This window comes from Lepisosteus platostomus, chromosome 3 (assembly GCF_059453375.1).
Source record: "Lepisosteus platostomus isolate fLepPlt1 chromosome 3, fLepPlt1.hap1, whole genome shotgun sequence".
In the NCBI taxonomy this organism is placed as follows: Eukaryota; Metazoa; Chordata; class Actinopteri; order Semionotiformes; family Lepisosteidae; genus Lepisosteus; species Lepisosteus platostomus.
In genome coordinates this window covers 252,614-268,524 of record NC_142613.1, presented here as the reverse complement: position 1 = coordinate 268,524, position 15,911 = coordinate 252,614, and the positions used below count along the sequence as shown (strand labels likewise).

The 15,911-nt window shown below is 45.5% G+C and overlaps 1 protein-coding gene and 1 non-coding gene across 3 annotated transcripts; both read left to right on the top strand.

Moving 5' to 3' along the window:
• Positions 1 to 3,929: 3,929 nt before the first annotated feature.
• Positions 3,930 to 4,001, top strand: trnae-uuc (transfer RNA glutamic acid (anticodon UUC)). The gene has a single exon. It is a non-coding gene; the product is annotated as a tRNA-Glu (tRNA).
• Positions 4,002 to 5,000: 999 nt separating this feature from the next.
• LOC148673887 (ceramide kinase) lies at positions 5,001 to 15,562 on the top strand. Of its 2 annotated transcripts, none has more exons than XM_088623544.1 (13): positions 5,001 to 5,411; positions 7,582 to 7,686; positions 8,180 to 8,305; positions 10,572 to 10,700; positions 10,943 to 11,006; positions 11,448 to 11,593; positions 11,674 to 11,748; positions 12,144 to 12,296; positions 12,500 to 12,605; positions 12,871 to 12,962; positions 13,277 to 13,494; positions 14,414 to 14,525; positions 14,797 to 15,562. In XM_088623544.1, coding segments are annotated over exons 1-13 (1,440 nt in total). In that variant the 5' UTR covers positions 5,001 to 5,299; the 3' UTR covers positions 14,799 to 15,562. The 2 variants fall into 2 exon arrangements, with proteins under 2 accessions (XP_088479670.1, XP_088479669.1); XM_088623543.1 differs by having other exon boundaries at positions 5,002 to 5,411; positions 14,414 to 14,685.
• Positions 15,563 to 15,911: the final 349 nt, after the last annotated feature.

Below are 15,911 nucleotides of genomic sequence, written 5' to 3'. Positions count from 1 at the left end.
CAGTTCTCCAATATAAAAAGGTGGCAGAAGTGCAGAAGTGGTCAGTACAGAAAACAATGGAGCAACAAAGAGCATGTAGAGCAAGAGGTAGGGGAAGAAATAGAGGAAGAGGAAGACAACACATTTCAAATTGAATAAGAGTCATTCTAATTGATCATGTGACCAACCATGGAATGAGTACGCGTGAAGCAGGACGAGAGTGAAGCCCAATCTGAGCCGGTTCACTGTAGCTGGAATCATCCGAACCCTTAGGACTGAGAACAGGTGAGTGGGTAAAAAGCAGGATATTTGGCTTTCATAGCAGCAAGAGGACAGCATGATTGAGTATTACTTAGTGTAGTTTGTATGCAGGATTCAGAGAAGCCCAGCGGCTGGTGGGCAAGACTGACTGCCCAACCCAGAACAAGAGACTGAAATGGTGAACATGGTGTTTGCAAATAATGCCCTAAGACACAAAGCAAACCAACGCCATATACTACAGGACAATGGAATGTTTCACAACATAGACCGTATATCCATATCCACCATTGATCATGTGCTGAAAAGGCACAGGATGTCTATGAAGCAAGTATATCGTGTGAAAGAGATGCGCTACTTATACGCGCAGTTAAGCTATGAATCGCCATACAGTAGTACAGTAGTGTGCACTTATCTTGCACAGAGGTGTAGGGGAGTAGTGTGACAGTATACAGTACTGTAAGAGAAATGCACAATATCCTCATCACTGTACCTATATGATTATGTCTTTATTCAGAGAATCTTGGAACTTTAAGCAAATGCTGCCTCAAATGAGTTTGTCTATGTTGATGAGGCAGGATTCAATCTGTCTACAACGTGACAACGGGGAAGAAACATCACAGGACAGAGAGCAATGGTGGAGGTCCCAGGCCAAAGGGGTGGAAACGTCACCCCAGTCACCAAGGGGTTGTCCATCGGCCTGCGACTCTTGGGCCTCACAACTCTACACATCTGCTGGCATTCCCTGATAAGCTGCATGACTGATTGTTCCACCTTAGGGCCCCAGACAACACTTACATGTATTTTGTCATTTGGGACAATGTAAGCTTCCACCACAGTGGTTGTCAGGGAATGGTTCACCAACCACCCTGAAATCCAGGTGGTGTTCCTTCCACCATATTCTCCATTCCTCAATCCAATTGAGGATTTTTTTCTGCATGGTGATGGAAGGTTTATGACCGTAAGTCTTATGAGCAAGTCAGTCTACTCAAGGGACTGGAAGAGACCTGTGATGTTCGTGCAGTTGCTTGCCAAGCATGGATTCTTCATGCTAGAAGATTTTTTCCAGCTGCTTGGCCAGAGAAAACATCAGCTGTGATGTAGATGAAAACCTGTGGCCAAATCCACAAGACAGACAGGACAGTTTCTGAAGGCAGCATTTTTTTTGCTTTCATACAGTAGTTGTGTTTGGCAGTTAACTGTGTTTTTCTTCATTTACAGAAAACATGTTGTGTATTTTACTGTAGTTTGTGTAAAAATGAAACATCTGAGCATTCATTACAGTGAGTTTTTTTCCAAATGGTTTTGTTCCATTTATTGCGTTCCTACAGGCATTTCCCCTTTTGATTAGAGAATTTACTTTGTTGACAAACTGTGTTTTATTGTTGCTTTGTGAGAGTTACACATATGACACAAGTGTGTGGCATTCAGACCTGATAGTGTGGTTTTGAGGGCTGTGTACAGGATGTTGTTTTTCAGCCATTATGTGTTTTTTTCCCTGCGTGTGTTAGTTTTTGCACCTGTGGTATTGTGTATTGGTGACAGTGTCAATGATTTTGTGATGTTGGTGAATAGTTCTGAGAATGATGTGTAAGCAGTTGAGAAAAACTGTAATAACAAACCATTACAAACTTGATTAAATGTGTTTTTTAAGACATTGTACTGTAATTTAAAAAATATTTTTAACATTAATTTTAATTTTTAAGATACAAGCACTTGAAGTGTCATAAACACAATAATAAAATAATGTACACTTGCAGAATGTAATCATACTTTTCTTTAGTCATCAACAATGAAGATCACTCTTCCCAGTGTCCATGTAAACATGATTATTACCTAAACCTACAATTCACATTCAGAATTCCCCTTGCTTTCTGTGTGGAATTTGTACAGTATGTTCTCCCTGTGAGTGTGTTTTTTCTGTGTATTTAGATTTAGTCCCACCTCCCAGAAAGATCATTATAAATTAGAAACTCTTCTTATTTGACATCTGTTTAAATAAAAGATTGGACAACTGTCCATCAAACTTTTAATACTACTACCTAGGCTACGACTTTTATTGTTTTCTACTGATGTAAAATCAACCACTCTTTGTTACAGCACAGACTGACTAAAACATACAATTTCCCTTCTTTGCATGTCATGAAATGATATGCATGATTTGTAAATCTATATTTAGTCATATCTGTGTTTATGTGTGGGATCAGTAAGGTATAAATCTAACTGCAGCTCAAAATAGCGAATGTCTCAACATGAAAATTGTACATATAAAGAATTGTAACATAAAAATGATTCTTGATCAAAAAAAGGTCAAAATTTAACCTTCAACTTAAAATGATTCCTCAGATTGATTTTAAACAAGTGGTATAAATTGTCTTGCTCTTCTGTTATTGCTGTTTGAAACTGAAACACTGATGAGAACCCATGTTGTTCTTTAATTGCCACAGCATGGACATCAAGTGCTGCTGTTCCAGGTTCTCTAGCCTGTTGCCTCCTTGAACACCTCTATCTGGTTTGTTTTCCAGTTCAATTCTGGCCATGGAGGCTGGGAGCTGTGCTTCCCCTGCTGAAATAATGACATTCGTCCTTTTCTTAAAAAACAATTCCATCTCTAAATCATATTTTATGTATATTAGCATGCAATTTATACCATGATATACTATAATAATTTGTATATTTTCTATACTTCTAAGACCCTCAATACATGCTGATATTTTCTGAACCTAAATTCTGCAAATTAGTATCTCAATGAAGTCACTGGTTTTGAAACTGTCACAAAAATATAAATACATAAATATATATATATACGTTGTTTATACAATGTATGCTAATACTGGATATGATGTGTCTTTTTACATTACAGCTCATTCAGAGACATGAACTTGTCTTCTTGCTCAGATCCTCTGATGACACAAAACCGATAGCGTCAAGAAATCTCTTTTCCCAAACCCTTTTAAGTCATCTGTGATATTTTTTATAATTCATTATTGATTCTTTATCCTTCTTCCCCTTGAATGGCTTGAACTTGTCTGAACCTGATTCCTACAATACTGTTGTCTGTTAAATCTTTGGGCACCCATCGCAGAAAGTAGCCTTGAGGGCTGTTCCCTGGTGGGGTGATACAGTACAATAACAGCCTGACCCAGCTTGTAAACAGTCCACCTGCTGGGAACACCTGAGAGTAGGGAGCTGCTGACTCGGAGGCTGGTGCTGCAGGCGTTTGCGTTAAATGGGAAAAGCTGTTGTTGAAAGGGATGTGATGTGAATGTTTGACTCTCTGCCTGTGTCTGAGAGGGACACGGGTGTGTGGACAGCACTATTAATAATAAACCGTTAAAGCTGTGGTGAGACGCAAAATAATATTCACCCAGCAAGTAAAAAGAGACGGTAGTTCTAGAATCAAATCCTTAAATTTTAAAATTAAAGTAAGAATGTGGCTCACACGGAAAACTGGAGCAAATTTCCATTTAAGAACTCGGCTGGAATAGGCACCCTTGCATTTTCACGGGAAAGCGATTGTAACTTGTCTTGGATAAACGCGTCTGCCAAATAAATAAATTAAAAATGGAATAAGACTTGAGAGAATCGAGCTGTCAATTCTGACAGTGACCACAAGGTGGAACATTCAACGCAGAGCCAAGTGACGTCATATTGCTCCGAGTATGGCACATCAGAACAAGAGCCACACGCCTTCCCATATGGTCTAGCGGTTAGGATTCCTGGTTTTCACCCAGGCGGCCCGGGTTCGACTCCCGGTATGGGAAAAAGTATCCTTTTACTTAAATAATCGGTTTTCTAAATATTAAGTATAAGTAGGGTTTACAGCAGTTTTTGTCACATGATAAAGTCATTACATAAGGAAATATAGACCGTTGTGCTTCTTCAGTTGCAAAGGATGCAATTCTCTTCCTTGGTTATTTTAAAGTTTTTAATGATTGAACTCAAATTCTTCTAACAGTTCTAAAAATTTTGAGCATATTATTTTACACATAAAAAATCTTATAGAGTTTTTATAATGGAACTTATGTAGGAGTGAAAAAAAAACTGAAACGAAAATATGTTATCAACAAAGTCATCTGCTCGATAAAGACCCTGGAGGAGTAGCTGAGTTGAGACCAGGACACACTGGCATAAACAGACAGGACACACTGGGGTCAGCAGGAACAAGGCTGGGCAGCGCTGCTCTGGAGGTTGAGCGACTGTATGGCCACACTGGATCATTCGCTTAACCAGGAGGAGTTAACAAGTTTACAATTCTAAACCCACTGGGTTTAACAAACATACCTCAAAAATGAACAAGTAAAGATTATTTCTACGGTGAAGAGCAGAAAGGTGAAACACGAGGTGTGAATCGCTAAAACCTATACATGATTGGAGAAGATTTGAATAGAAATTAGTATGTTGTTGAGAGAAGACGGAAGCCCTGATCCTAATTTAAAGATAATTTTGTTTCCGATTGTTCAGGAGATCCCCGTTAAACGAAGCAAACAGAAAAGTCAGTGAAATCGTTCACACAAGGGGCGAAAGGCGGAACTATTTTAATATAAAAATATTAGAGTACAAACAGCCACCGTGCAGAACAGCAGTCTGATCGTCAAGAAAAACAGAAGCTGGTTCGTGTCTCTGACCTACTTCTGACTCCAGGGCGGATAGTGTTTCGCTCTCCTGGGGCGGATGACGTCACCCACGGGGCAGCGCACCTCAGGAAACAGCAGGAAATTTAACTCGTGAGGGGGCGTCTTCTTAGGGCCGAGCCAATCAGAGAGCGGCATTCAAAACACAGGTGAGAGGCCGGCACGCAGGACAGAGGGGGACAGGTAGAGGGGACAGTCCACGGAAACAAATTGCAGGGTTCGTTTCAGACCAGAAATCTTGTTAATAACAAGTGGTCTGCCTGTCAGTTCAGCGCAGTACCGGCCACTCTGAGACTGGACAGCACTGGTCAAAGAGAAGAGGGAGACAATAAACATCCCAGCTTAGTGACCGGAGAGCAGCGCGCCTCCCCACGCCGCGTTGTCAGCTTTTTGATCCGATCAGACCCAGGCTGGGTGGTACCGAGGAAATGGATTGGGTGCAGTCGAGTCTGCGGGTGGGCAGGAAGAAGTACTCGGCCCTGCTGAGCTGGTCCTACTTCAGATGGACCGCGCTGGACCCCAGGAATCGCGAGGATCCGGGTAAGGGTTCGACCCGGCCGCGCGCTACGCCAGGCTGGTCTCTTCCTTTCCGGAGTCGCCGAGTGCAGCAGCACACGGTTTCCACGCAGATGTACGGCTAGATCTTGTATTATCATGGGATTGTTGTTTACTATTCAGCTTATCCAAATATACATGAATTGTCCACCGGTATGGATATTACTATAGCTTTATTGAAACTGACACAGATCTGATTACTTACGGCATCATTTGAACGAAAGAGAAGTGCCAGTTACCTGGTTAAAATTTCGTGATGGAATTGATGACATGAGAAGTCTTTAAGACAGCACGTTTTGTCATTGTTATGGTTTCCATTCTCTTGTTTAAATCGAAAGAAGTCTGGCACCAGTGACTGTCTTAAGTGTGCTAGAATACACTGAGCACTGTCCATGTAACCTAGAGAAACAGGCGACAGCAGGAGTCCTGCCACACGGGACTGTGTTGTAGTCCTTATTACTGTTTGAATTTATTTGGGGCTATATTAGCTGAAACTCACTAACGCTTGCACCCAGTCATAGAGCTGTGTTTCCTGGAGCTGTCTGAGTGCAGTTCTTTGCTCAAGGGAACAACAACAGTGCCCCACCCAGGATCTGAACCTGCTGCCCGAGAGCCTGCAGCTGGTCGGCTGGTTCCGGTCTGTGGCTTGTGAATGGGCTCTGCTTAGCCCACAGCACACCTCTGAGTTCAGAGCTGGGGCTGGGACAGCCTGGGCACAGCATGGCAGCTGGAACTGGCAGCAGAAACTGCATTTCTGTCGGCTCTGCACTGAGTAAAACAGACAAAGGCAAATACATGATGTGACCAAAAACAGAGAAAGAATTGTGTATATATGTTCAGGTGTGTAGCTGCGTCAGCATGTGTAGGCTGCAAAGGAACAAGTAATAGGTTTATTCCATGCTGAAAAAAAAAGAAGAAAGAAAACACAAAGTTTCGGCCGTGGAGCCTTCTTCAGGTGTGAGCTTAAAATACAAACCTATTGTACAAATAAATACAAACATATTGTGTATATATATGTTCACAATGGGAATTCTCATGCATGGATATGAAGGTAGCTGGAAAGAATAAACATCTTGATTTGCTTTGGACAAAACATTCTTTGATCAACCATTTCCTTCCATCTCTATGTGAAGTTATTGTCCAACAAAGGCAATGTTTCTGTTTCTCGTAGAGCTGTGTGTACAGTGTTGCTGAGGATGAAACATTTATAAGCTGAAGGGATGTGGACTTTGGGCTGTCCTGGTGTCTGTCTCTGTCCTCGCACAGGGCAGAGGTGGCTGCTGGTTGAAAAGCCGCAGATCTGCAGCCTTACCAGGCAGCTCTGCTGGAATGACAGGGATGTTGCTAGACAGAATGCACAAGGAGTTATCCTCCCCTCACCCGGGATCTTAGTCTGTCTGGTTCTGTCAGTTTCAGTGTCTCAGAATAGCAAGTGGAAATATTTGAAAAATGCCTCTCACGAACACAAGGCAGAAGCTGTGGGAGCTGGACTGCAGCACCCTGCTACCCGCACATTTCTGCTGACTCCTTCACCCTTGAGCTTTATCACGGGAGCCAAACCCTCACCTGACACAGGGGCTCCGGACTCCAGCGTGGCGCCTGTCACCTCAAGTTCTAAACAGCTCCTCACATGGGAGACATGTTGAACTGATCCACCTGGTGTTTAGCAGCACCATGATGTCCCTTCTTCAACTCCCTGAAAGAGCTGACAATTCAGAGAGACTCAGGAGACTGCTCTAGAGGAGATTGTCCTCTGTCTAGTCCAGTGCAGGTCTTTGGTAAAACAGTGGCTTAAGTGCAACTAAGTAATTCCAATAATCACCAACTAATTAAACATCTGCTCTGGTTGAACCCTGTTTCTGTAATGGTAGGCTCTGTGTTTAATCTGCTTTCACCTTAATGCTTAAAGGCCTGTCTGCAGCAGTTCCAGCAGCACTAGTGACTGCCCCTCTCCACTGAACACAGTCACACAGCAGTGTAATAATCCCTTTTTAGGTTTTTGTAATATTGTACTGATGTATAGACATATATGTTTTTGATATTTTCCTGCACAAAATTACTTTAAATTGGAAGGTAGGTTTACCACGAGCTGGTGGTGCTTCTAAAGATGGCTGAGGCACTGCTGGACACTGAGCTTCTCTGTGTATTGCTGCAGAAAAGGTGAAGGTTGTGCCAGTGATGGAGCTGATTGCAGTGGAAGAGGGGAAGACGCAGATTCTGCCCAACCGCAACAAAGAGGACTCTGTGAGAGACTTCACTGGTGAGTCCTCTTTGGCTCGAGGCCTTATATACTCTGTGGAGCAGCCCACTGTGGCCTGGAGCTGCAGCACCCCTGATTCTGGCGTTGAGCTCAGCGCCATCCAGTCTGTGACACAGGCAAGTCAGAAGTACTCAGACCCACACTGTGGTGGCACATTTGGTAAAATTACAAAATGATGTCTAATGTTTTACTTCAACCAAATATTTTATTCAAAATCTGAATGTTTAAATTGAAGACTTCTAGAAGAAAGATAAGTTACAGTAATTGAAATGTCAGTTGCACAAGTATTCAGACCAGTGAGCTCAATATTTGGTGGAAGTCATTTTGGCAGCAATTACAGCCATCATAGAGGAATGATCAAAGCAGTGGGGTCTTACCATGTCTTGTCCCGTGTCTGCGTGCGTGTGTCCACCCCTGGCCTGTGTCTGGGTGTGTGTCTGGCCCGTGTCTGCGTGCATGTGTCCACCCCTGGCCCGTGTCTGCGTGTGTCCAGTGTTTTACGTGCAGCGGAGCAGCAGGAGTCCTCGCTGGTCTGTGGGGCGGACTGTCTTCACGGCTCCCAGCCAGGACCTGCGGGACCAGTGGGTGAACGGGCTGAGGAGCAGAGTTCAGCAGCACAGTAAGTCATTGGAATATAAGCTCCAATATGAAAGAGATGAGACATTGAGCTCATCTAGCTTGTTTGGTAGTTAATGGCTAATTGATCCAGTTGATCCAAGTTCATCCAGCTGTTTCCTCAAGGAGGCTTCAAGTCACTGGTGCATGTCATGTTGCACTGTAATACTGTCTGATGTTTTCCACTGTTGTCTGTCTGTTAGTGTCATCAGTTCTGTGTGTTGGGAGACATTTCTCTGCAGTGGTCGTGTCAGCAAGGAGATATCTTTACTCTGCCTTGGCCATTTAATCAATCTAGCCCTTTTGGTTACTAGTTGCTAATTGTTCCAGGAATCTTGCCCAGCATTTTATTGAAAAAAGTAGGATATTAGCTTCAGCAACATTGCTGGGCAGCTTGTTCCAGACTCCTACAGACCTTTTTCTTAAAGGAGTTCCTCCTGTTCTTGATTTTAAATAATAATAATATAATAATAAACTTTTTTATATAGCGCCTTAAAAGGTGGCTTCTCACAGCGTAATGCAAATGTATTTTGCCATAGTTTCTACTTTTGACCTTGGACACATGTGGCTCCCTGAAATATTAAGAATTCAATACAAAATTCTCTTACTTGCCTTTAAAGCTTTGAATGGTCTCATGCCCCCTTACCACAATGAACTGCTCTCATGCTACAGTATGCTCCACTCCACCTTGTGTTCGCACTGTCACTGATTAAGTGAGGCAGTCTTTGGGTGAATGGATTTTATTCTGCTGTGTAGCAAGGCTGTGGAGCTACTGTCCTAAATGCAGTAGGAATTGTGACACCATCATTACTATTTTTAGACATTGTATTTTAGTATGGTCTGATGATGTATTCTTTTTATGGTATGATGTGAATACCATGCAATTGTATGTTGTACAATAATCGAGATGCTGATGCAGAAAGCATGTAGCAAAGATGCGGCGCTGTGCTGTGTACTGTGATGTGCAGCACTGCGCACTCGATTGCTCTGCCCTCTTATACGCACCAGTACAAAGGGGTCACTGCGCACACTCGATCGCTCTGCCCTCTGATACGCACCAGTACAAACGGGTCACTGCGCACACTCGATCGCTCTGCCCTCTGATACGCACCAGTACAAACGGGTCACTGCACACACTCGATCGCTCTGCCCTCTGATACGCACCAGTACAAACGGGTCACTGTGCACTCGATCGCTCTGCCCTCTGATACGCACCAGTACAAACGGGTCACTGCTGACACGTGAGAGACGACACTCCCCTAGCTGTTCCTGTGGTAGCAGGGCGAATGTCTTTGGGTGGTGCTGCTATTAAATGTTTTATTGACCTGAGGGCAATGAGAAGTTTAATAACAATGTTGACTCACACGATAGAGAGAGACAAAAGAAGGAGGGATACAGTGTGAACATCTGCCAGGATCCAAGAGCAGGATTGCTCAGCATGAGCAGTGCCAATGTACTCCTGACCCACAGGCTGACTTTGAACTCGATCTTATCTTAAACCTCGCGCTAACGCCAACCCACAAGGACCAGGCTGGCTGGAGTGAGAATACTGGATCTAGTTTTTACAAACTAAAATGGGTGTTCAGATATTAACTGGAAGAACCAAATTTGAGGAGATGCTCTGACAAAGACAGTAACTCCTAAGAAACAGACATCAACGAGGAGGTCCTCATGAGGCAATTTATTTTTACTTTCACCATATGTGAAATTAATTTCTGTATATAGAACAGTAAATAAGTATAGAAGACCCAGTGTTGTGTGTTTTTCAGAAACTGTCAGCCAATAGCTTGTTTTCTAATGCTGTTGGGAACCTACTCTATTTGCATTCTTCCCTTTCGAGAAATATTCAACTGTTTCCTTCTTGCTCTCTGCCAGTGCCTCCTGCCCCTCTCCTCCCAACTGCCTCTTGGAGAAGAGTCTACTCTGTCTGATGAATTAATCCCCCTCTCTCTCAGTGCAGTGTTCATGTACTGGAGTGTCCAGTCAGTGTGTCTGTATGAACCCCTCTCTCTCTCAGTGCAGTGTTCATGTACTGGAGTGTCCAGTCTGTGTGTCTGCATGAACCCCTCTCTCAGGGCAGTGTTAATGTACTGAAGTGTCCAGTCAGTGTGTCTGTATGAACCCCCCTCTCTCTCAGTGCAGTGTTCATGTACTGGAGTGTCCAGTCAGTGTGTCTGTATGAACCCCTCTCTCTCTCAGTGCAGTGTTAATGTACTGGAGTGTCCAGTCAGTGTGTCTGTATGAAACCCTCTTTCCTTCTCTTCTCTCAGGTGACACTCGTCCTCGCCGGCTGCTGGTGTTTATTAACCCCTTCGGGGGGCGGAGGTGTGGTCGGAAGATCTACCAGTCGCAGATCGTGCCCCTGTTTGAGCTGGCAGGCATCAGCACGCATGTGGTTGGTGAGAGAGGGAGGGACGGACTCTTGGACTTTCTTTATGGTCTGGATTGGAGGGACGGGAGGCTGGTGTGGGGAAGACAGGGGAGGCGGCAGAAAGAGGCTGGGAGAGAAGGGGCAGATGGAGAAGACAACGGAAATATTGAAAAAAACCAGAGCGATAGTTTACAAGACTCCTGCAAATTTCCCAGTTTCAGACTCTCTGTTCCAGAGGCTGGACACCTCTTACTTTCCTGTCTCTGCTAGAAACGGAGAGAGCAAACCAGGCCAGGGACCACATCCTGAAGAAGGACCTGGGTGGGTTTGACGGGTGAGTGAGGGAAGGACGGGGGTCTTCTCACAGGTTGACATTTTCTGTATTCTTTGCATTAACAGTCCATCCTTGTGTATTTCACTTTTCAAACCTAAATGAAAAAACAGTTATTCATTTCAATAATTCTTATTTTGTATTAATTAAGTACAGCCAAAAGGCTATGATGCAATTTAAACAGAAATAAAAAAATCCCACAGGACCACGTAATACAGTTCTGAAATGAGCCTTCTAACCCTAGGGTTAGAGCATTCCCTGCTTATTATTGGTCGATGTGATTTGTCAGAATTAATTAAGTCATCTCTTTTGATTCCATAGCTGACAGATTATCGTATGATATGACAACTGTGAACACACTTGCACTGTGCAACTTCATGTAAAAGCCTTTACATCCACACAGAAGTGTGTATCAGTGAATGACGCTTCGGTGTCTGTGTGCAGGCTGGTGTGTGTGGGCGGGGATGGAATGTTCAGTGAGCTGATGCATGGCCTGATTGGACGGACACAGCTGGAGGCGGGGATATCAGAGCATGACCCCGCAGTGACCCTGCAGCCCTGCAGTCTGAGGATAGGCATCATCCCTGCAGGTAGGCCTGGTCCCTGGGGCTCCAGCCTGTGCTGTTGCAGGCACCTGCATAACCCTGCTGTGTGTGTTTGCATCCCTCAGGGTCCACAGACTGCGTGTGCTTTGCCACAGTGGGAGTGAATGACCCCATCACCTCTGCCCTTCACATCATCATAGGTAACCCAGCAGGCCGCTCAGTCACACAGCTACTCTCAATAAAGTTTACTGTGGGATGTCATGCAATAATTGCTTACACTTATGTAGCGCGTTTCTGGACACTCCACACAAAGACTTTATAGCGCTTTACAGGTAATGGGGATTCCCTCCACCACCACCATCCAGCATCCACCTGCATAAGTTTATTAAAATATCGCACAGTTAAATAAGTCATGGCAAAAGAATGGTACATCCTTGGGAACACAAAGTTAATACATCGAATCAACAAGGTAAAACCCACCATACCCTTTCTGCCTCAAGGTATAATAAATCAGACTGTGTGCAGTGTGAAATCACATCACATTACAGCTTGCTCAATCACTGGCCAGTGACACCGACTGCTCCGTCTCTCCTAGGTGACGACCAGCCCCTGGATGTGTGCTCAGTGCATCATCGGAACCAGCTGGTCCGCTACTCTGTCTCGCTGGTGGGGTATGGTTTCTATGGTGATGTGCTGGAGGATAGTGACAGGCACCGCTGGATGGGACCAGTCAGATATGACTACTCGGGTCAGGGAACACTCTCTCTCTCTCTCTCCCTCTCCCAGGCTCTTTTCTTCTGTCCTGTCTTTTTCCTCCTCTGTCTCTCTTTTCTGGGCTGCCTCTGTCAGAGTCTGCTGATCTGTGTCTGTCATTGGCTTCCTCACCTGTGTCAGAGCAGTTTCTCTGCACATCGGAGAGTAGTGTGTTAACAAGCTCTTTCCTTCTTTCAGGTCTGATGATGTTCCTGAGTAATCGTTCCTATCGGGGAACTGTAGAGTACCTGTTAGCAGACAATCAGACTTCCAGCCCCCGAGACAAAACGCGCTGTCGCTCAGGGTAAAAACTGTTCTGTTCTTGTTAAAAACCCTTCTGCACTACATAAATGTCATGATGTACACAGAGTAAAAATTATTTGCACAAGGTAAATATACCTTTACACCAGCTAGGCATTAGGAAAAAAATACTTCTGTACAAGCTAATTAGTGCCTAGCCAGGGGGGTAACTTTCTTCTTGCCCCGAGCCCCTGTGCTGTGTCAGAACTCTCTCTTCAGTGAAGAATGCTTGTCTGTCCTGGAGTTGAGCAGTCTGTCTGTGCTTGCAGGTGTCTGGTGTGCTCCGAGAGTACAGAGCGGCTTTGCAGCCAGACAGATTCTTCTCTGGACACTCTCTCCCAGGACAGCTTCCAGTCTCCAGGTAAGAGCTACTGCTTCAGAGCCCTGAGCACTTCACAGCTGTGCAAAAGCCCTGCCTTGTTTCACCTGCTGCTTCAGTACCGACCGGTCTCTGTGTCTGTTCAGTGGTGGTGTCCAGCAGTGTAGAGGCACTTGTTTCCCCCTTTCTGTCCCCTCCTGTCTGCCACAGCCACAGGATTCAAAACAGGTGTATTGAAATGACAGGGAATCACGGTGCATATAGAGAAGTGCAATACACAATGTAGAGCTCAAGTCCGTATTTCCCTCTTGGTGCAGTGTTAGTGTACACTGCTCATTAATGGCCTCTCTCTGAAGCGAGTTCCAGTGATGGAGAGGGGCAGTGGCACACTGTGGAGGGCCGTTTCCGAGCAATCAACCTGACCTGCATGTCCAGCGCCTGTCCCAAGAGCCCTGACGGCCTGTCTCCTTCTGCCCACCTGGCCGATGGCACCGCTGACCTCATCCTGGTCAGGCAGTGTTCTCGCTGGTCCTTCCTGACACACCTGAGCCGGCACACCAACAACAAGGACCAGGTGAGAGAGGGAGCGGGAGCTAAAGGGTACAGACAGACACACGCACCTCTGGCCAGCTCACTTGGACAGACGCACAGTGTTCAGTGGTGAGGGGAATATGTGTATTAACCCCCCTCTCTCTGTGCAGTGTCAGTGTACAGTAGTGTGCAGGAGGAGTGTGTATTAACCCCTCTCTCTCAGTGCAGTGTCAGTGTACAGTAGTGTGCAGGAGGAGTGTGTATTAACCCCTCTCTCTCTCTCAGTGCAGTGTCAGTGTACAGTAGTGTGCAGGAGGAGTGTGTATTAACCCCCCTCTCTCTCTCAGTGCAGTGTCAGTGTACAGTAGTGTGCAGGAGGAGTGTGTGTATTAACCCCTCTCTCTCTCAGTGCAGTGTCAGTGTACAGTAGTGTGCAGGAGGAGTGTGTATTAACCCCTCTCTCTCTCTCAGTGCAGTGTCAGTGTACAGTAGTGTGCAGGAGGAGTGTGTATTAACCCCTCTCTCTCTCTCTCTCTCTCTCAGTGCAGTGTCAGTGTACAGTAGTGTGCAGGAGGAGTGTGTGTATTAACCCCTCTCTCTCTCAGTGCAGTGTCAGTGTACAGTAGTGTGCAGGAGTGTGTATTAACCCCTCTCTCTCTCGGTGCAGTGTCAGTGTACAGTAGTGTGCAGGAGGAGTGTGTGAATTAACCCCTTTCTCTCTCAGTGCAGTGTCAGTGTGCAGGAGGAGTGTGTGTATTAACCCCTCTCTCTCTCAGTGCAGTGTCAGTGTACAGTAGTGTGCAGGAGGAGTGTGTATTAACCCCTCTCTCTCTCTCGGTGCAGTGTCAGTGTACAGTAGTGTGCAGGAGGAGTGTGTTTATTAAACCCTCTCTCTCTGTAAGCAGCAGGACAGTGTCGGTGTGTAGTTGGTGTGTATTGACCCTTCTCTCTCTGTCTGGCAGTTTGATCTCCCCTTTGTCGATGTCTACCGAGTCAAGGCACTGAGGTTTTCTCCTCCCCATGAAGAGGAGGATGATGAAGATGATGAAGAACAGAGTCCCACAGCTGACGTGTGTAAGTACCAGCCAGTGGCAGAGAGAGACAGCGGCTCGGCGAAGAAGAGGCTGGAGAGAAGGAAGAAGCAGGTTCTGTGTGGGGTTTGTGGAGACGTTCGCTCTCGCTCCTGCTGGAACTGCGATGGAGAGGTGCTGCCACACACTGCTATACTGGCCAGGTGAGCTGTCTGTGGCAGGGCCCTCATCTGTGCGGGCTGGCCAGAGGTGTGTGTGCGCGTGTGCGCATGTGCGAGCGTGAGCTGACCAGAGCCGTGTGTCTGTGCTTCCAGAGTGCACTGCCAGCTAATCCGACTGTTTGCTCGTGGGATTGAGGGGCCGTTCAAGAAGGATGTGCGGCTGCTCTGTAGGTGACCTGCCCACCTGCTGCAGAGCTGCGAGAAAACGTTGCTTCTGGGGGACTGCTGCTGCCACAGGGGCTGTGCTGACACAGGGCTGCACCAGGAAAGGGCTGTTAGTGGGTTTGGGTCACCTGACACGCACTGAGAGCCTTGCCAGACTACGGCCAGACTGGAGGGGTTCACCTGTGCCGGAAGTTCACAGCTGTTGACACAGCTCAGTGCAGTGACACGAAAATGTGAAGGACTGTCTCCTGAGCCATTTCTCTCTCGTCAGTGGTTCAGTGGACTGTTATTTTTATGGCGCTCGGCAGAAGACCCTTTCTTTGTCTTTGTTTTACTTCCATTGCTATTCCTTCTTAAGAGAGGAAGATGATCAGGGGTTCATCAGAGTTTCAACGAGGGCAGGCCCAGACTGCAGACACTATGTAAACCTGCAGACGGGCTCTTTTCCTGAAGGAGATCAGCTCTGGCAGATCTGTGCCCCTCCGGGGGCCGGGGGGCCGGTCACATTCGGGCTGAGCTTCCATGTGCTTGTGATCCCCGTAAGACATTCCTCTCCGGGACTTTTTTTATATTGTTTTATAGATGTAGGTGTTGTCCATTTGTTTAATCAAATGTGTATGTGGCTTTGTAAAAATGTGTATTATAATTTGAAATCGCAATAAAATAGGAATTAAATTGTGCCTTTTGAAACAAATACATTCTATTCGTCTAGCCTTTTCTCTTCACGCTACGCTGTCACACACACGTGCTGGCCACTAGTGTAACTCTGCTGCAGACCGACTAGACAGGACATCCTGCATTCTGTAGGATATTCAAATACATGAAGCCAAATCTCACCCCGAGTTTTTTCTAACATGACCGTTTTAAATTCTCTGCAAAAAAAAAAATGAGTCATGAGCTAACAACTCCTTGAACACAATTAACATGAAGTAGATTAAACCTTCTTATTGTATTTTGTAAATTGGATACTAATGTTGACTTGCAACAGTCTGGACTGTGGCTCTCCAGGGGCACCCCTGGTGTATATGTCTGTTATTCCTACT